Source organism: Oncorhynchus gorbuscha, linkage group LG06, assembly GCF_021184085.1.
Source record: "Oncorhynchus gorbuscha isolate QuinsamMale2020 ecotype Even-year linkage group LG06, OgorEven_v1.0, whole genome shotgun sequence".
Lineage (NCBI taxonomy): Eukaryota > Metazoa > Chordata > Actinopteri > Salmoniformes > Salmonidae > Oncorhynchus > Oncorhynchus gorbuscha.
The window spans coordinates 30,417,507-30,438,285 of NC_060178.1; the positions used below are offsets into that span (position 1 = coordinate 30,417,507).

A 20,779-nucleotide genomic window follows, 5' to 3' on the forward strand; every position below is an offset into this window, starting at 1 on the left:
GAGAGAGTATATGAGTGAGAGAGGGAGAGAGTATATGAGGGAGAGAGGGAGAGAGTATATGAGTGAGAGAGGGAGAGAGTATATGAGTGAGAGAGGGAGAGAGTATATGAGTGAGAGAGGGAGAGAGTATATGAGTGAGAGAGGGAGAGAGTATATGAGTGAGAGAGGGAGAGAGTATATGAGTGAAAGAGGGAGAGAGTATATGAGGGAGAGAGGGAGAGAGTATATGAGGGAAAGAGGGAGAGAGTATATGAGTGAGAGAGGGAGAGAGTATATGAGTGAAAGAGGGAGAGAGTATATGAGTGAGAGAGGGAGAGAGTATATGAGTGAAAGAGGGAGAGAGTATATGAGTGAGAGAGGGAGAGAGGGAGAGAGTATATGAGTGAGAGAGGGAGAGAGTATATGAGTGAGAGAGGGAGAGAGTATATGAGGGAGAGAGGGAGAGAGTATATGAGGGAGAGAGGGATAAAAGGGGTCTAAAGCAGGTGTGGTTTTATGGTGTGTGACTCATGTTATCTTAAACTAGAGATTCAAACCCCAGTGGCTGAGTGGAAAATCAGCTGGTGAATACACACATACACTCATGCACATGCACATACATGCACACACACAATTAATCCAGCTATTGATTGACTCATACCTCCAGCCCTTCCCAATGGGGGTTGGAATCTGGACAGCATAGGTCAGGGGTCCTGTAAGCGAACAGTATTTCTCATTACGAACCAATCGTCTTCCTGCGCCATAAGGGAACACCCTGCCACCCATGGAGCTCTCCGTCTCTTGGGGGAGGTAACTCAATCCCCCAAGGCCCACCTACCCCTCGTTTCCCTGGGGAGACTCCCCTGCCAAGCCCCCCTACCCCCTGAATCAAACACCACATATAGCTACAGATAACCCAGCCCTGTGGTTGCTGGCAGAGAGGGTTACTGGATATAGAAACATCAACAGATTTGAAAAGGATGAGGGCAAAGGAAACTGAGAGCCACCCTCTCTTTGCTTACCCTCTTTGCACACGCACACACACACACACACACACACACACACACACACACACACACACACACACACACACACACACACACACACACACACACACACACACACACACACACACACACACACACACACACACACACACACACACACACACACAAATACATACAACCACTCCTAGGGCTCTGGAATGTATTTGTTGTTGAGACAATCCCAGAAAAACACACTCTCCTGCCTTTTCTTCCTCCCCCTCTTTCTCTTTCCTCTCCTCCCTCCGTGCCCCCCTCTCACCTCTCCTCACTTTCCTCGCTCTCTTTCCTCCCAGAATGTATAAATATCCCTGAGCTGTTGAGAGGGACTCAGAGACCTGAGGACCCTGACCTGTGAAACAAACAGACCAGAAGAGAGAGAGAGAGAGAGAGAGAGAGAGAGGCAGACAGCAAGACAACATACAGAATAATCAGAGAATAAGAACAAGAATCAGCAGTAACACATTAGGGAAATAAAATAAGATAAATAACAATAAGAAATAAGGAGATGGAGAACATTTGGGCCAGAACTAAGTGAAGTGATAAAGGGGCAATCACCACGACAGAGGAAGAAGAGCTGAAACACAGAGTGAAATAGGAGAGACATTGATGAGACAAAGAGAGTGAGAGAGACCAGAAGAACCGTGTCTAGTCTACATCTGTGTGTAGCCCACTTGTGTGGTTGCATTTTTATCCACCATGTGGCTGCTGCTTAATGTTTGTGTGTTCTGTCTGCTGCAATATGGTGAGGGGCAGGACCGTGCCACTCTCTGGAGAGGGAACAACCATAGCGGGCACTGTCAGTACACCTTCACCGTGCCCAGCCCCAGCGAGACCAGCTGCCCCCCTACAGCCTCCGGAGGAACCGAGATGGAGGGGCTCAAGACTAGACTCAGCCTGCTGGAGGTATTGGTGGCCAGGCTGACTGGAGGGGAGACAAGGGGTCCTGGGCTTGGGGCTGGGTCCCAGGCTGGTCTGCAGGAGGCTCTGACGCAGGCCATGGGAGACAGGAGCCTATTGCAGGGAGAGAAGGAGCATCTGGAGAGAGATGTGGAGGAGCTGCAGAGGAGGGTGGAGGAGATGAGGAGAGAGACGGAGAGACTGAAGAGCAGACCCTGCTACCCACAATCCCCTCTGGTGCCTCCCAGTGTCCCACTACAGGACAGTGGTCTGCGACTTGCAGGAGGTAAGTAACAACATCTGTCTCTCTCCTCATTCTTCTCTCCTAATGGGGAGAGAAAGCTCATATGATTCCCGATTGAGACCTACACCACTTATGGACAGACTTTGGCATGTGGAGGTGTTCTCCAGTCTGGCTCGGAGACATACAGTTGAAGTTGGAAGTTTACATACACTTAGGTTGGAGTCATTAAAACTCATTTTTTCAACCACTCCACAAATTTCTTGTTAACAAACTGTAGTTTTGGAAAGTCGGTTAGGACATCCAGTTTGTGTTAGACACAAGTAACTTTTCTAACAATTGTTAACAGACAGATTATTTCACTGTATCACAATTCCAGTGGGTCAGAAGTTTAGATACACTAAGTTGACTGTGCCTTTAACAGCTTGGAAAATTCCAGAAAATTATGTCATGGCTTTAGAAGCTTCTGATAGGCTAATTGACTTCATTTGAGTCAATTGGAGGTGTACATGTGCATGTATTTCAAGGCTCACCTTCAAACCCAGTGCCTCTTTGCTGGACATCATAGGAAAATCAAAAGAAATCAGCAAAGGACCTCCGAAAATTAGTTGTAGACCTCCACACGTCTGGTTCATCCTTGGGAGCAATTTCCAAACGCCTGAATGTACCACTTTCATCTGTACATACAATAGTACGTATAAGTATAAACACCATGGGACCAGGCAGCCGTCATACCGCTCAGGAAGGAGACGCGTTCTGTCACCTAGAGATGAAAGTACTTGCGAAAAGTGGTGCGAAAAGTGCAAATCAATCCTAGAACAACAGCAAAGGACCTTGTGAAGATGCTGGAGGAAACAGGTACAAAAGTATCTATATCCACAGTAAAACGAGTCCTATATCAACATAACCTGAAAGGCCAAAAAGCAAGGAAGAAGCCACTGCTCCAAAACCGCCATAAAAAAGCCAGACTGCACATGAGACCAAAGCTCGTACTTTTTGGAGAAATGTCCTCTGTTCTGATGAAACAAAATAGAACTGTTTGGCCATAATGACCATTGTTATGTTTGGAGGAAAAAGGGGAGGCTTGCAAGCCGAAGAACACCATCCCTACCTTGAAGCACGGGGGTGGCAGCATCATGTTGTGGGGGTGCTTAGCTGTAGGAGGGACTGGTGCACTTCACAAAATAGATGGCATCATGAGGATGGAAATTTATGTGGATATATTGAAGCGACATCTCAAATTAAAGCTTGGTCATAAATGGGTATCCAAATGGACAATTACCCCAAGCATACTTCCAAAGTTGTGGCAAAATGGCTTAAGGACAGCAAAGTCAAGGTATTGGAGTGGCTATCACAATGCCCTGGCCTATAGAAAATGTGTGGGCAGAACTGAAAAAGTGTGTGTGAGCAAGGAGGCCTACAAACCTGACTCAGTTACAGCTCTGTCAGGAGGAATGGGCCAAAAGTCACCCAACTTATTGTGGGAAGATTGTGGAAGACTATCTGAAATGTTTGACCCAAGTTAAACAATTTAAAAGCAATGCTACCAAATACTAATTGAGTGTATGTAAACTTCTGACCCACTGGGAATGTGATGAAAGAAATAAAAGCTGAAATAAATCATTCTCTCTAATATTATTCTGATATTTCACATTCTTAAAATAAAGTGGTGGTCCTCACCTAAGACATGGAATTTTTACTAGGATTAAATGTCAGGAATTGTGAAATACTGAGTTTAAATGTATTTGGCTAAGGTGTATGTAAACTTCCGACCTCAACTGTGTGTTTGCTGTGCATCAAGTGTCTTTTGGTTTTGTAGGAGAATCAGGAGATTCTGAGTTAACTGGAAGAGCTGAGTAAAACTGTGATGCACACACTCAATGATGAGGCGCTTTCATGTAACATAGAGGATTCCACAGAACTGTTTGTGTGGATATGGGTGGGTGTGTTCTTGTGCATGTCTGTGTTTGGGCAACACAAGGAGGTCGAAGTAGTGTCAGGTTTCTCAGCTATCTGTTTAAAGAGTGGACGGAGGGAGAAGGTTCTAGGGGACAGTCAGGGTTAGTCTTTTATTTACAACCAGAGCCTTCTTTATGGGGACGTGATGCCGGCATCAGAAAAGACAAGCAAGACACGTTAGAGTCCCATTTCCATCTTACCTTAGGGCTTTGATGATGTTTGACTTCCTGGTTAATCAAGGGTGTTTGTGTGGGTAGGGGGGGTATGTTGTCTCGTAAAGCTGACATTGCCCACCACCACCACGTAAATCCTCCTTCCCCAACTCCCCATCCCCTATCTCAGTGCTGCCCTTCCCACACTCTAAACCTAAAAAAGAAGTTCATTATTTCCCTGCATGGCTCTGTGTCATCTGGTTTGATCCTCATGTTAGCACTTGCAGGCTAAAACGTACAGAGGATTGTTCCACCTCAAAAGAGCACAAGAACAAGGATTTTGACACCAACCATTTTAGATGAAGAAATGATTTCTGATTTGGACCAAACTTCTTCCTATAGATAAGTAAGACATGAGGAATCCCAACAAAATGGTAAAAACCCCCCACACCCCATGCCAATCCCACCCCAACAACCAGTATCAGTTCTCCTTTTCTCTATGTTTCACAAGTAGTATGGGGCTGTGGTTGGGGGTATTGCTTTTCCATACTATGTCATGTATTCCCTTTGAATCTGGTGATGCCACCCCCCCCCCACCCCGTTCAGCTAAATTAGAAGTCGCTAGCATTATTTACCAATTATTTATAAATTAGTGTGAAAGTACCCGGTTTTGAACACTAGATGCCGCTGTGCTTGCTACTGTATACCGCCACACTTTTATCAAATTTGCTGGTCTCTTTAAATAATTCACATTCAGTGAGGAGGAAACGCATGAAAAAGGGAAGAGAGGAGTAAAACGTTAAACCATATGTTTGTGTGTGTGTGCGTGCGTGCGTGTGTATGTGTGTGTGCGCATTGGTGTGTGTGTTTGTGTTCACACGAGTGCGGTGAGGCTTGGTAAAGGGGTCCTTTGCGGGTGGGTTCCTGGCTTTAACAGCCAACCACTTAACAAACACACCATAAATCCCCTCCTGACCTCAGCTGACAGAGCTCAGTTTTACTAGACTAGTTCAAATACGGTTGGCTCTTTACTGGGTAACATCAAAACAGGCCGTGCTTTAATGTCTCTCTTTATTGTTTAACTAAATGGGATTTCCTGGTTAGAAAGGGCTGGTCAGTCAGAATGAGGCATCTACAAGATGAGGTTGTTTCTGATGGTCAACCATGTGAACATTGTGCCTCCACAATGGCATTGGTTTGATGCCACTCATATTGTTTCTGGAAACCTCTGTCCCCGTTGTGCCATAAGGTGTTCTTTTATCAGTTTTTTTGAATCTGTTTTTATTGCTAGTTTGAGTTACCTGGGGTGGCAGAGAATTCCATGTAGTCATGGCTCTATTTAATACCGTATGTTTCCTTACCTCTGTTCTGGACTTGGGGACTGTGAAGAGACCTCTGGTTGCATGTCTTGTGTGATACTGCTTGAACAGACAGTTCGGTACCTTCATAACATCAACACCTTGCACAGAGACATATAGTGATGCAGTCAATCTCTCCTCAACTTTAAGCCTGGAGAGATTGACATGCATGTCATTGACATTCGCCCCCAGTGTACATCTAAGTGCAATCAATACGTGCTGCTCTGTTTTTGACCAACTGCAATTTGCCAATGTCCTTCTTTGCCGCACCTGAACACACAACTGGACAGTAGACCAGGTGCGACAAAACTAGGGCCTGTAAGACCTGTCTGGTTCACTGAGATATCAAGAAAGCACAGCAAAGCCTTATCATGTACAGACCTCTTCCCATTTTAGTAACACATTGAGTCTATATGTTTTGACCATGACAGCATGCTATCTAGCATGACACCCAGCAGTTTAGTCTCTTCAACTTGCTCAATAGCCACATTATTCAATAATAGATCCATATGAGATTTAGGGTTGAGGGTCGAGTGAGTGATTAGTCTGAAAAATGATACTTTTAGTTTTGTTTTATATTTAGCACCAGCCTATTGCTAGTTACCCATTCTAAAACGGATTGGAGATCTATGTTAAGGGTGTCCGTTATTTATTTTACTGTTGTAGCTGACGTGTACTGTGTACTGTTGAGTCGTCAGCGTACATGGACACACAGGTCAGTGGAAGGTCATTAGTAAACACAGAAAACATTAATGGTCCAAGCCACCTGCCCTGCGGTACACCACACTCAACATTCAACTTCCATTAAAGAAAACCCTCTGTGTTCTATTGGATAGGTAATTGTCCATCCATGATAAGGCAGAGGATGTTAATCCATAACACCTATGTTTCTCAGTAATATGTTATGATCAATGATGTCAAAGGCTACACTCAGGTCTGACAATCTTATTATCAATTTCTTTCAACCAATCATCAGTCATTTGTGTCAGTGCCGAGCATGTTGAATGCCCTTCCCTATAAGCATGCTGAAAGTCTGATCCTAATTTGTTTTCTGTAAAATAACATTGTATTTGGTCAAACAAGATTTTTTCCAAAAGTTTGCTAAGCACCAGTAACAGGCTGATTGGTCTGCTGTTGGAACTATTAAAGGCTGCTTTGCTATTTTTGGTCAGCTGAATGCCACTTGCCTCCCTTCAAGCCTCAAGGCACATTCCGTCTTCTAGGCTTAGATTGAAGATGTGGCAAATAGGAGTTGCAATGTATTCCGCTACCAACCTCAATAATTTACCATCCATGTTGTCAGTTACAGGTGGATTTTAATAGATAGTAGTAAATTTTTCACCTCTTCCACACTAACTTTGCAGAATTCAAAGCTACAGCGCTTGTCTTTCATTATTTGGTCCGTTATACATGAATATGAAGGCTCAGCATTCGTTGTTTGCATGTCATGCCTAAGATGTCTAATCTTGTCAACAAAAAAAGTTATTGAAGAGGTTGGCAATATCAAAGGGTTTTGTTATGAATGAGCCATCACCCTCAATGAAGGGTGAGTTAGCTGAGTCAGCTTTTCTGCCTCGAATTTCATTCAAGGTACTCTAGAGATTTTCACTATCATTCTTTGTATAATTTATCTTTGTTCCATAGTATAGTTTCTTCTTCTTTTTGTTTAGATTACTTATGTTTAGTTACTGGCTCACCTCCCCCTAAATAGATTCTGTTACGCACGTTTTCTAATTTCTTTTCTTATGAATCAAATCAAATCAAATCAAATTTTATTTGTCACATACACATGGTTAGCAGATGTTAATGCGAGTGTAGCGAAATGCTTGTGCTTCTAGTTCCGACAATGCAGTGATAACCAACAAGTAATCTAAATAACAATTCCAAAACTACTGTCTTATACACAGTGTAAGGGGATAAGGAACATGTACATAAGGATATATGAATGAGTGATGGTACAGAGCAGCATACAGTAGATGGTATCGAGTACAGTATATACATATGAGATGAGTGTGTAGACAAAGTAAACAAAGTGGCATAGTTAAAGTGGCTAGTGATACATGTGTTACATAAGGATGCAGTCGATGTTGTAGAGTACAGTATATACATATGCATATGAGATGAATAATGTAGGGTAAGTAACATTATATAAGGTAGCATTGTTTAAAGTGGCTAGTGATATATTTACATCATTTCCATCAATTCCCATTATTAAAATGGCTGGAGTTGGGTCAGTGTCAATGACAGTGTGTTGGCAGCAGCCACTCAATGTTAGTGGTGGCTATTTAACAGTCTGATGGCCTTGAGATAGAAGCTGTTTTTCAGTCTCTCGGTCCCAGCTTTGATGCACCTGTACTGACCTCGCCTTCTGGATGATAGCGGGGTGAACAGGCAGTGGTTCGGGTGGTTGATGTCCTTGATGATCTTTATGGCCTTCCTGTAACAACGGGTGGTGTAGGTGTCCTGGAGGGCAGGTAGTTTGCCCCCGGTGATGCGTTGTGCAGTCCTCACTACCCTCTGGAGAGCCTTACGGTTGAGGGCGGAGCAGTTGCCGTACCAGGCGGTGATACAGCCCGCCAGGATGCTCTCGATTGTGCATCTGTAGAAGTTTGTGAGTGCTTTTGGTGACAAGCCGAATTTTTCAGCCTCCTGAGGTTGAATAGGCGCTGCTGCGCCTTCTTCACGACGCTGTCAGTGTGAGTGGACCAATTCAGTTTGTCTGTGATGTGTATGCCGAGGAACTTAAAACTAGCTACCCTCTCCACTACTGTTCCATCGATGTGGATAGGGGGTGTTCCCTCTGCTGTTTCCTGAAGTCCACAATCATCTCCTTAGTTTTGTTGACGTTGAGTGTGAGGTTATTTTCCTGACACCACACTCCAAGGGCCCTCACCTCCTCCCTGTAGGCCGTCTCGTCGTTGTTGGTAATCAAGCCTACCACTGTTGTGTCGTCCGCAAACTTGATGATTGAGTTGGAGGCGTGCGTGGCCACGCAGTCGTGGGTGAACAGGGAGTACAGGAGAGGGCTCAGAACGCACCCTTGTGGGGCCCCCCGTGTTGAGGATCAGCGGGGAGGAGATGTTGTTGCCTACCCTCACCACCTGGGGGCGGCCCGTCAGGAAGTCCAGTACCCAGTTGCACAGGGCGGGGTCGAGACCCAGGGTCTCGAGCTTGATGACGAGCTTGGAGGGTACTATGGTGTTGAATGCCGAGCTGTAGTCGATGAACAGCATTCTCACATAGGTATTCCTCTTGTCCAGGTGGGTTAGGGCAGTGTGCAGTGTGGTTGAGATTGCATCGTCTGTGGACCTATTTGGGCGGTAAGCAAATTGGAGTGGGTCTAGGGTGTCAGGTAGGGTGGAGGTGATATGGTCCTTGACTAGTCTCTCAAAGCACTTCATGATGACGGAAGTGAGTGCTACGGGGCGGTAGTCGTTTAGCTCAGTTACCTTAGCTTTCTTGGGAACAGGAACAATGGTGGCCCTCTTGAAGCATGTGGGAACAGCAGACTGGTATAGGGATTGATTGAATATGTCCGTAAACACACCGGCCAGCTGGTCTGCGCATGCTCGGAGGGCGCGGCTGGGGATGCCGTCTGGGCCTGCAGCCTTGCGAGGGTTAACACGTTTAAATGTCTTACTCACCTCGGCTGCATTGAAGGAGAGACTGCATGTTTCCGTTGCAGGCCGTGTCAGTGGCACTGTATTGTCCTCAAAGCGGGCAAAAAAGTTATTTAGTCTGCCTGGGAGCAAGACATCCTGGTCCGTGACTGGGCTGGATTTCATCTTGTAGTCCGTGATTGACTGTAGACCCTGCCACATGCCTCTTGTGTCTGAGCCATTGAATTGAGATTCCACTTTGTCTCTGTACTGACGCTTAGCTTGTTTGATAGCCTTACGGAGGGAATAGCTGCACTGTTTGTATTCAGTCATGTTGCCAGACACCTTGCCCTGATTAAAAGCAGTGGTTCGCGCTTTCAGTTTCACGCGAATGCTGCCATCAATCCACGGTTTCTGGTTAGGGAATGTTTTTATCGTTGCTATGGGAACGACATCTTCGACGCACGTTCTAATGAACTCGCACACCGAATCAGCGTATTCGTCAATATTCCCATCTGACGCAATACGAAACATGTCCCAGTCCACGTGATGGAAGCAGTCTTGGAGTGTAGAGTCAGCTTGTTCTGACCAGCGTTGGACAGACCTCAGCGTGGGAGCCTCTTGTTTTAATTTCTGTCTGTAGGCAGGGATCAGCAAAATGGAGTCGTGGTCAGCTTTTCCGAAAGGCGGGCGGGGCAGGGCCTTATATGCGTCGCGGAAGTTAGAGTAACAATGATCCAAGGTTTTACCACCCCTGGTTGCGCAATCGATATGCTGATAAAATTTAGGGAGTCTTGTTTTCAGATTGGCTTTGTTAAAATCCCCAGCTACAATGAATGCAGCCTCCGGATAAATGTTTTCCAGTTTGCAAAGAGTTAAATAAAGTTCGTTCAGAGCCATCGATGTGTCTGCTTGGGGGATATATACGGCTGTGATTATAATCGAAGAGAATTCTCTTGGAAGATAATGCGGTCTACATTTGATTGTGAGGAATTCTAAATCAGGTGAACAGAAGGATTTGAGTTCCTGTATGTTTCCTTCATCACACCATGTCCCGTTAGTCATGAGGCATACGCCCTCCACTCTTCTTACCAGAGAGATGTTTGTTTCTGTCGGCGCGATGCGTGGAGAAACCCGTTGGCTGCACCGCCCTGGATAGCGTTTTCCCAGTAAGCCATGTCTCCGTAAAGCAGAGAACGTTGCAGTCTCTGATGTCCCTCTGGAATGCCACCCTTGCTCGGATTTCATCAATCTTGTTGTCGAGAGACTGGACATTGGCAAGAAGAATACTGGGAAGTGGTGCGCGATGTGCCCTTTTCCGGAGTCTGACCAGAACACCGCCGCGTTTCCCTCTTTTTCGGAGTCGTTTCCTTGGGTCGCTGCATGCGATCCATTCCGTTGTCCTGTTTGTAAGGCAGAACACAGGATCCGCGTCGCGGAAAACATATTCTTGGTCGTACTGATGGTGAGTTGACGCTGATCTTATATTCAGTAGTTCTTCTCGACTGTATGTAATGAAACCTAAGATGACCTGGGGTACTAATGTAAGAAATAACACGTAAAAAAACAAAAAACTGCATAGTTTCCTAGGAACGCGAAGCGAGGCGGCCATCTCAGTCGGCGCCGGAAGAGAGGCACTGCTGTTGTAGAATAAATGCTATCAACAACAGCCAAGCCAAGAGACCCATGGTGAGTATGGCTGCATCCAAGAACAACAGCTCTGCTGCACAGCAACATGAAGGTGGACTGTGCTGAGAGATTGAGACTGAGGGAGGCATTCAGCCAAACATGAGCCTTTTATCTCCTCTCAGCTCTAATAACTCTAATAGCACGGGGTTAGAAGGCTTGATTGGGCCATCCTCAGGGAGTATGGGTAGGAGTGTTTTGGTGTTTCAGTCCGTGAGGACTTGCTGTGGTCATGATGTTCTGCCAGATTTGCCCTTATATCCATCAAACACACACGCGGACACTCACACAAACAGTGTGCACTTGTTTACCTGAGATGATGAATAACTTTTGCCCCCGGGGAACTGTTTTGTAGTTCAGGGAAGCGAGACTCTTTCCCCTCACCCTCCCTCCCTCACTCCTCCTCACCACCCTCCTCTTCCCCTACCCTTCGGCCTAAAAAGCATCCATTGACCCAGGTCATACAAGACATGAACAGAAGCAAATATAAATGACCATTCTTATTGGGAAAGTTCAGGCAGTACAACACTTTTCTTCCGTTCATGCCTGTTGAACGTGACTCTGGTCTCCCACCCTTCACTCCTCACACTTCTCCTTCTCCCCCAACTTTACCCCAAACTCACCCCTTCTCCCCACATGTGTAGTACTTACTATAGAATGTTGTAGTATACTGTAGAACAGGGTTTCCCAAACTCCTGGGGCCCCCCTGGGTGTATGTTTAATTTTTTTGCCCTAGCACAACACAACTGATTCAAATAATCAAAGCTTGATGATGAGTTGGTTATTTGAATCAGCTGTGTAGTGCTAGGACAAAACCCACATGGGAAACTCTGCTATAGAATACTATAGTAAATACTAAACTATTATCCACAACAAAAACACCATACAGTAATGTCCACAAAAACACGACACTTTTTAACTATAGTAAATACTACTTTATTAAATTTGCATTGTACTCTATCCTTTCCCCTCCCCAATATCACAATTAGAGCCACCCATAAGTGAGAAACCTACATGCCAGGTATAGACCATATATTGGTGTTCCCTACAGTTTTAGAAAAGAGCACCAGCTCTGAATTATTCGTTCAGACCCCAGTCTTATCTACTTCCAGGTTTTGTAAAATGTGCTCTTTTAGTATTTCTCCAGTAGGTTTCCTGAAGGAGAAAGCCTCCACTTCTGTGTCAAAGATAATAAAAGCAGAAACACTATAGTAACTACGACAGTGATGTCTGCAAAGACACTACAGTAAATATTACAGTATACTACAGTCTGCAAAGACACTACAGTAAATATTACAGTATACTACAGTCTGCAAAGACACTGCAGTAAATATTACAGTATACTACAGTCTGCAAAAACACTGCAGTAAATATTACAGTATACTACAGTCTGCAAAGACACTACAGTAAATATTACAGTATACTACAGTCTGCAAAGACACTGCACTAAATATTACAGTATACTACAGTCTGCAAAGACACTACAGTAAATATTACAGTATACTACAGTCTGCAAAAACACTGCAGTAAATATTACAGTATACTACAGTCTGCAAAGACACTACAGTAAATATTACAGTATACTACAGTTTGCAAAGACACTGCAGTAAATATTACAGTATACTACAGTCTGCAAAGACACTACAGTAAATATTACAGTATACTACAGTCTGCAAAAACACTGCAGTAAATATTACAGTATACTACAGTCTGCAAAGACACTACAGTAAATATTACAGTATACTACAGTCTGCAAAAACACTGCAGTAAATATTACAGTATACTACAGTCTGCAAAGACACTACAGTAAATATTACAGTATACTACAGTCTGCAAAGACACTACAGTAAATATTACAGTATACTACAGTCTGCAAAGACACTACAGTAAATATTACAGTATACTACAGTCTGCAAAAACACTACAGTAAATATGACAGTATACTACAGTCTGCAAAGACACTACAGTAAATATTACAGTATACTACAGTCTGCAAAAACACTACAGTAAATATTACAGTATACTACAGTCTGCAAAGACACTACAGTAAATATTACAGTATACTACAGTCTGCAAAAACACTACAGTAAATATTACAGTATACTACAGTCTGCAAAAACACTACAGTAAATATTACAGTATACTACAGTCTGCAAAAACACTGCAGTAAATATTACAGTATACTACAGTCTGCAAAGACACTACAGTAAATATTACAGTATACTACAGTTTGCAAAGACACTGCAGTAAATATTACAGTATACTACAGTCTGCAAAGACACTACAGTAAATATTACAGTATACTACAGTCTGCAAAAACACTGCAGTAAATATTACAGTATACTACAGTCTGCAAAGACACTACAGTAAATATTACAGTATACTACAGTCTGCAAAAACACTGCAGTAAATATTACAGTATACTACAGTCTGCAAAGACACTACAGTAAATATTACAGTATACTACAGTCTGCAAAGACACTACAGTAAATATTACAGTATACTACAGTCTGCAAAGACACTACAGTAAATATTACAGTATACTACAGTCTGCAAAAACACTACAGTAAATATTACAGTATACTACAGTCTGCAAAGACACTACAGTAAATATTACAGTATACTACAGTCTGCAAAAACACTACAGTAAATATTACAGTATACTACAGTCTGCAAAGACACTACAGTAAATATTACAGTATACTACAGTCTGCAAAAACACTACAGTAAATATTACAGTATACTACAGTCTGCAAAAACACTACAGTAAATATTACAGTATACTACAGTCTGCAAAAACACTGCAGTAAATATTACAGTATACTACAGTCTGCAAAAACACTACAGTAAATATTACAGTATACTACAGTCTGCAAAGACACTACAGTAAATATTACAGTATACTACAGTCTGCAAAAACACTACAGTAAATATTACAGTATACTACAGTCTGCAAAAACACTACAGTAAATATTACAGTATACTACAGTCTGCAAAGACACTACAGTAAATATTACAGTATACTACAGTCTGCAAAAACACTACAGTAAATATTACAGTATACTACAGTCTGCAAAAACACTACAGTAAATATTACAGTATACTACAGTCTGCAAAAACACTGCAGTAAATATTACAGTATACTACAGTCTGCAAAGACACTACAGTAAATATTACAGTATACTACAGTCTGCAAAGACACTACAGTAAATATTACAGTATACTACAGTCTGCAAAGACACTACAGTAAATATTACAGTATACTACAGTCTGCAAAAACACTACAGTAAATATTACAGTATACTACAGTCTGCAAAGACACTACAGTAAATATTACAGTATACTACAGTCTGCAAAAACACTGCAGTAAATACTTCAGTGTACTACAATCCACAAAACCACTACATTCATTATTACAGTATAATCTACAGTTTTCCTTTAATATGGTATTTTTACTATAGTTAACACACACACACACACACACACACACACACACACACACACACACACACACACACACACACACACACACACACACACACACACACACACACACACACACACACACACACACACACACACACACACACACACTGCATAATTATGAGGCTGTTAACACGTTAACATATTAGCATCCATCACTGTTATAGATCCAGTCACTGCTGCTGTTTATCAACACGGGTGAAGTGTTTAGTTTAGAATCTCTCAACTGTAATGGTTCTCTGAGGGGCTGAAGGGAAGGGGGGGGGGCAGAGGAGAAGGGGAGTGATGGGTGAGCCTTGGGGGAATGTTTGGCCCTGTTCCAGTTGAACTAAACTGGTATGAGGAATGGCTAACTGTGGTAGCAAGTCAGGTCGGGGGCTTCAAGACTAAAGGTTGTGTGTGTGTGTGTGTTCAACAGTCCGGCAGACTCCACAGCAGCTGGGAATCCACTCAGGAGTGTTTGTTTTCTCCTCTTACATTCCCTGCTGTCAGTAGTGTTGCCAGAGACCCCCCTCACCACTCCCAACACACACACAGAGACCCCCCTCACCACTCCCAACACACACACACAGGGACCCCATGGCTGGCTGATGTAGGCCGCTCTGGGCTTGATGGTCACTGCATGGTCAGGGTTGGTGCTGTTATTGTGTGATGTTAAAAAGTGTTTGTGATTCTACATCCATGATGTGTTTGCAGATGCTGGTGTTCTCTCTCACCTGGTATCCAATGCTGGAAGACAAGGGGACACTGGCAGTTTGAGAGGTAAGCTTCTGTGGTGTCACTGAGTATGTGTTTGCATGTGTACAAATCTAATCTAACAAATATCCCAGTATTACCACAAAATTAGTATAATGACAAAAATATGCCATAAAATAGATTTAAAATAAAAGCAGACTAGTTAGGCCATGAAGTAATTTCAACATCTAGTTTTGGTTGAGTTGTCAACTAATGTGAATTCAACAAAAAATGGTTTAGGTTCAAAGTTGGGTGAAAGAAATACAAAATTCCCTTTCGTTGATGACTTTTTGCAAATCCAGTCCCTTTTCCTTTTTTGATTCAACGTCATCACGTTGAATTTTTGTTGTTGAAAGTGTCATGGACAGATGTGCTAGGTCCTTCTGGGGTCCTTCTGTAGCTCAGTTGGTAGAGCATGGCGCTTGTAACGCCAGGGTAGTGGGTTCGATCCCCAGGACCACCCATACGTAGAATGTATGCACACATGACTGTAAGTCGCTTTGGATAAAAGCGTCTGCTAAATGGCATATATTATATATATATATATATTATATTAGGTGCTCAATCTGCTCCTGAGGGTTGCTGTGTTGCAGTCATCACACCTTCAGCTGGAATGTGTAGGCATTGCGTCTCAGGTAATACATTAGGGGTAGATTGTGGTAGTCCTCCACAAGCCACTTTACCTTCTCCAAGCTACAGTGGACTTTCTAGCGGTGGTAGGTTGCCAGTGAGATACTGCTACCATTCAAGTTCAGTCAGAGCATGTCGTTGTCGCAGGGCATCGATTAACTACAAAACCGTTGGGTTTGTGGGACCAGCAAGTGTCCTGAAGGCCCGATGCCAATCCTTCATCTCCACAAAGTCTTACTGCTTGACAGCATCGTAGTGGTTCAACATTTCGGAAATAAACATACATATGGCAAATGACGGTGCTCTTTTGGTGAAGATTCCTCGATGTGATCTCCAGTGCCCAATGTATGTCCCTCAAAGTGGCTCACAACTTTGCGCAGCTCCTGTTCCTCAGAGGATGTGGGGGATATCAGCTTCTCCAGATCTCCATAGCATCTCTCTACATCAGCGGGTGAGATGAACAAGAGCGCAGGGAGCATTTTGAGGTGGAGGGTGAAATTGGGGTTGCTGCAGTACGTTGATGCCAGCTGTCTTGGGGTAAATTCCTCATTGCCTCCAACCAGTGGCTTAGTGGTAGTTGAACTAAATTCAAATCTTGGTGGTAGTAGTTAATTGATTTTATTTGCCATGTGGTGTTAGAGCTAACTACTAAATATAAATAATAAATAATATATGCCATTTAGCAGACGCTTTTATCCAAAGCGACTTACAGTCATGTGTGCATACATTCTACGTACTAGAACTACACACATATTATTTTGCTAAAATAAAATATGGTTGAAGTAAGCACAAATTTTCCTTTATTTTTCGGCATCAGACCTGCCTAATTCTCACTTGAAACATAGTTTTTGTGTTTAATAGGCTGACTCGAGAGTGATCTGTTCCTACAATTTGTATATGAAATTTCAGATTTAGATATAGTTTAGATGTAGTGAACTACTTTTTCAAAGTAACTTTAGCCAAGTAAACTATGTTTTTCTTAAGGGTAGCTTCACTTCTTCCAAGTAATTGGTAAAGTATATTTTCAGAGTAGCTTTCCCAACACTGTCTCCAAAGCATGATTGTACTGTATATACTGTATCTCCTAAAAAATATTTAGTATATAGACATCAGATGAATTGCATGTTCAACTCGACGTTGCTGTCATTTTGAAAATGAATCCTTAATACAACATGAATAGTATGCTCATTGTTTATGCTTGCCTCATACTTATAGGGCAGTGAAATATAGGCTGTTGGAATCACGATCGACTGTCACAGTCCCAAAAGGGTGTACGACTGCCATAACAAGGGTGGGGCCACTTTGAATGATCCATCAACACTTCCCCTACGTAGGCAAAGTGCAGTAACTTCGAATTTTGCTGGAAGAATAGCTCTTCCCTCGCTGTACCATGGTAGCTCTCAGGGATGAGCAGGTTGTAGAGGGTCGGTACAGGGGCACCTGGATGTTCAGTAGGTCCTCTTTTTCTAAAGGGCTTACTCAAGCAACAACAAAAAAAACATTATTTTTTATTGGAGAATCGTTTAGCAGCAGATATTTGCATTCAACTGTTTAGTGCGCGATCAGATGCGCCCGAGCCCATTCCGTTGGCATTATGTGCCCATTCCGGTGGATATATAGCTTGATCACATAATCAAAACATAATTAGCATGTGCAAACTATTAGGTGCAGCTCATTTGCACACCCATAGTTATAGTTGCACAGTTCCTTTAATCGTGACTGTATTGATTTGCTACAATCACTTGCAATGAGTATATTTTTTTCACTTGCAATGACCAAACTAGGCTGGTTGTTTGAGATGTAATGATGAAAAACAAATGAAAACCACAACATGTGCATATGCCTATCTTTCTAATCATAGTCTTAAAACATCTACTCTGTCTGTCTGTCTGTCTGTCTGTCTGTCTGTCTGTCTGTCTGTCTGTCTGTCTGTCTGTCTGTCTGTCTGTCTGTCTGTCTGTCTGTCTGTCTGTCTGTCTGTCTGTCTGTCTGTCTGTCTGTCTGTCTGTCTGTCTGTCTGTCTGTCTGTCTGTCTGTTTGTCTGTCTGTCTGTCTGTCTGTCTGTCTGTCTGTCTGTCTGTCTGTCTGTCTGTCTGTCTGTCTGTCTGTCTGTCTGTCTGTCTGTCTGTCTGTCTGTCTGTCTGTCTGTCTGTCTGTCTGTCTGTCTGTCTGTCTCTCTGTCTCCTCCCCCCTCCAGACCCAGCATGGCGGTATGGTGACAATGCAGGGTTCCAGGAGTTGAAGGCTGAGGTGACTGAGATTCCTGCTCCTAGTACTGAGGACAGCACAGGTGAGACACACCTGGATATATCTAATTGGTCATTAACCTGATGCGGTCCCAACAGTCCCAATACTATTACTCAGTTACCCCCTCTCCACCCCTGCACAGCTGACCCTGCAAACACGACACCCCCCCCCTGCTGCCCCAAAACAAATATTGCTATTAATACACAGGCAATAATAACACTAAATGCCAGAGCAATAGCACGGTAAACACCAACACCAGAACACGAGGGACTGCATGTGTTTGTATATGTTAAGATCCTGACAGGGAGAGATAAGTATGTTCAATAGAGCTTCAGTGGATCTCTCTCTGTCAGGCTCTTAACATATACAAACACATGCAGTCCCTCGTGTTCTGGTGTTGGTGTTTACCGTGCTATTGCTGATCTCCACCACACACGTTTCCCTCTACACATTTACGCTGCAGTTTCTGTCACATCTAGAAAAAGACTGAAACGCCAACAAAATAAACGTGTTGAGATTAATGTTTGTGCTGGAGTTATTCATATCATTGATGACTGTGCCTGCATATAATTACATGAATATCCTAAAGGTATTTTAGGAAGAGGTAAATATACAGCAGCCTGATCATTTTCTCAGTGAGAGGCTTGAAGTGGTGGAGGGTTCCTTCCTGTATCTGATGACTCTCAGCTCAGCGGCTCTTCTACTAACTCGGTACCACACACACACTCATAGGGCCTGTTAATGAGCAGAGATGCCTAATCGTTGTAGACCTGCTATCTGTCTCCATTATGAGAAATGATCATCTCTCAGATCTTTCAGCAGCCGTTACCTCTTCCCTCCATACCCCTATCCAAAACCAGGATTTACCACAGATTATCTCTACACACACCTCTCTCCTCTCTCTCTCTCTCTTCCAGGGTGCATCTCAATAGTAAAAATAGCATCGTCACCCCTGACATCTAATGACCTGTCCCTATAACTGCCCACCCCCCCATCTACCCATCTCTCTTTTCATCTCTTTAACTGCTCTCTCTCTCCCTTCCCCCCTCCTCTCTCCCAGGCTGTGGGGAATTGATATCAATAGGAGAGCCAGTGTCCCATCGTAAGGCTGATAGTATAGCTGGTAAATATGGGGTGTGGATGCAGGATCCGGAGGCTGTGGCGCCCTACGGAGGGAAGATGGTGTGGCGCATCGATACTGTGGGGTCAGAGGTCAGACAGCTGTTTGGTTATGAGGACATGGACCAGCTCTCTAAAGGCTACCCCTCAAAGGTGGGTGACTGGACTGACTGGCATGGGATAGACCTAGAGGCTAACCTTAACCATAGGTCTAAGATCTAATGACCATACCCCTAACCAACCACCTCCTTAACCATTAAGGGATGATCATATTGATGTATAATGTAAAGTCTGACCATTGACCAGACTGTATTATCATTATGTATTACAAGGTGTTGCTGTTGCCGGAGCCAGTGGAGAGTACAGGAGCGACTCTGTACCGCGGCTCTCTGTACTACCAGCGCCGCCGCAGCCGCACCCTGCTAAGGTACGATCTGGCGTCTGAGAGCATCGCCGCCCGCCGAGACCTGCCCCACGCCGGCTTCCACGGCCAGTTCCCCTACTCCTGGGGCGGCTACACCGATGTGGACCTGGGGGTGGACGAGCAGGGCCTGTGGGCCGTCTACAGCACCAACAAGGCTAAAGGAGCCGTCGTGGTGTCCCAGCTGGACCCACACAGCCTGGCGGTGAAGAGGAGCTGGGAGACCAGCATCAGGAAGAACAGCGTGGCTAACGCGTTCGTCATCTGTGGCCGTCTCTACACGGTTGCCAGCTACACGGCTCCTAACACCACCATCAACTTTATGTTCGACACAGCTACAGGCCAGGGGAAGGAGGTGGCGCTACCCTTCAGGAATAAGTACCGCTACAACAGCATGGTGGATTATAACCCTGCCCAGAGGAAGCTGCACGCCTGGGACAACTTCCACATGGTCTCCTACGACGTCAGGCTGGGTCACCAGTAGAGGAACTCACAACAAAAAGCTTTCAAAAAGACTTTCTCTTGTCTTTAGAGCAGTTAGTGTGGTAGTCAGTGGTTAGAATGCTATTATTTACCACCTTCATTGATGCGAAGTTTTAGTAGTTAATAAAACTGGCCACAGCAGTGATTGAGATTAAGCTTTTTCAAACAAATTGTGTTTTGAATGAAAAACCCTGCAGGTATCTTGTTTCAGTGGGAAGGCTTTTTCTGTGGCACAGTCCACAAACATGTTTATAGAGGAATTATTTTTCTACTGTTTAGTTGTAAGAGATCGGCTGTTATTGTGTTTTGATGTAATAGTGTTGAAAGGGAGGTGAGGGGGCAAAGAATAAATGATGAAGTTTACTTCTTGCATACTGTACCATTGGTCATCATATAAACTGTATTGTGTATAAAACTCCTTCTGACCTGTGCATTGTACACCACTATTACATTATGTACAAATTCATACAAAGGTCAAATAAAAGGTATCCATTCTAAATAACAATGACATGTTTATTTTTGTGTAAAAATAAATGACTTCTAGTAGGCAGATTTCTAGTAGGCACACATGACTGATAAAAGTGTCTGCTAAATGGCATATATATATATATATATATATATATATATATATATATATATATATATATATATATATATATACAGTACCAGTCAAAAGTTTGGACACCTACTCATTCAAGGGTTTATACATTGTAGAATAATAGTGAAGACATCAAAACTATGAAA

The 20,779-nt window shown here is 43.5% G+C and overlaps 1 protein-coding gene and 1 non-coding gene across 2 annotated transcripts; both read left to right on the plus strand.

Moving 5' to 3' along the window:
* Positions 1–1,341: 1,341 nt before the first annotated feature.
* LOC124037086 (myocilin-like) lies at positions 1,342–20,540 on the plus strand. Its single transcript, XM_046351726.1, has 5 exons — positions 1,342–2,208; positions 15,097–15,162; positions 17,963–18,055; positions 19,073–19,284; positions 19,464–20,540. The coding sequence occupies exons 1-5, from the start codon at positions 1,722–1,724 to the stop codon at positions 20,034–20,036; spliced, it is 1,431 nt and encodes a 476-aa protein (XP_046207682.1). The 5' UTR covers positions 1,342–1,721; the 3' UTR covers positions 20,037–20,540.
* On the plus strand, positions 12,038–12,090 carry LOC124038811. The gene has a single exon (XR_006839413.1). It is a non-coding gene; the product is annotated as a U7 small nuclear RNA (small nuclear RNA).
* Positions 20,541–20,779: the final 239 nt, after the last annotated feature.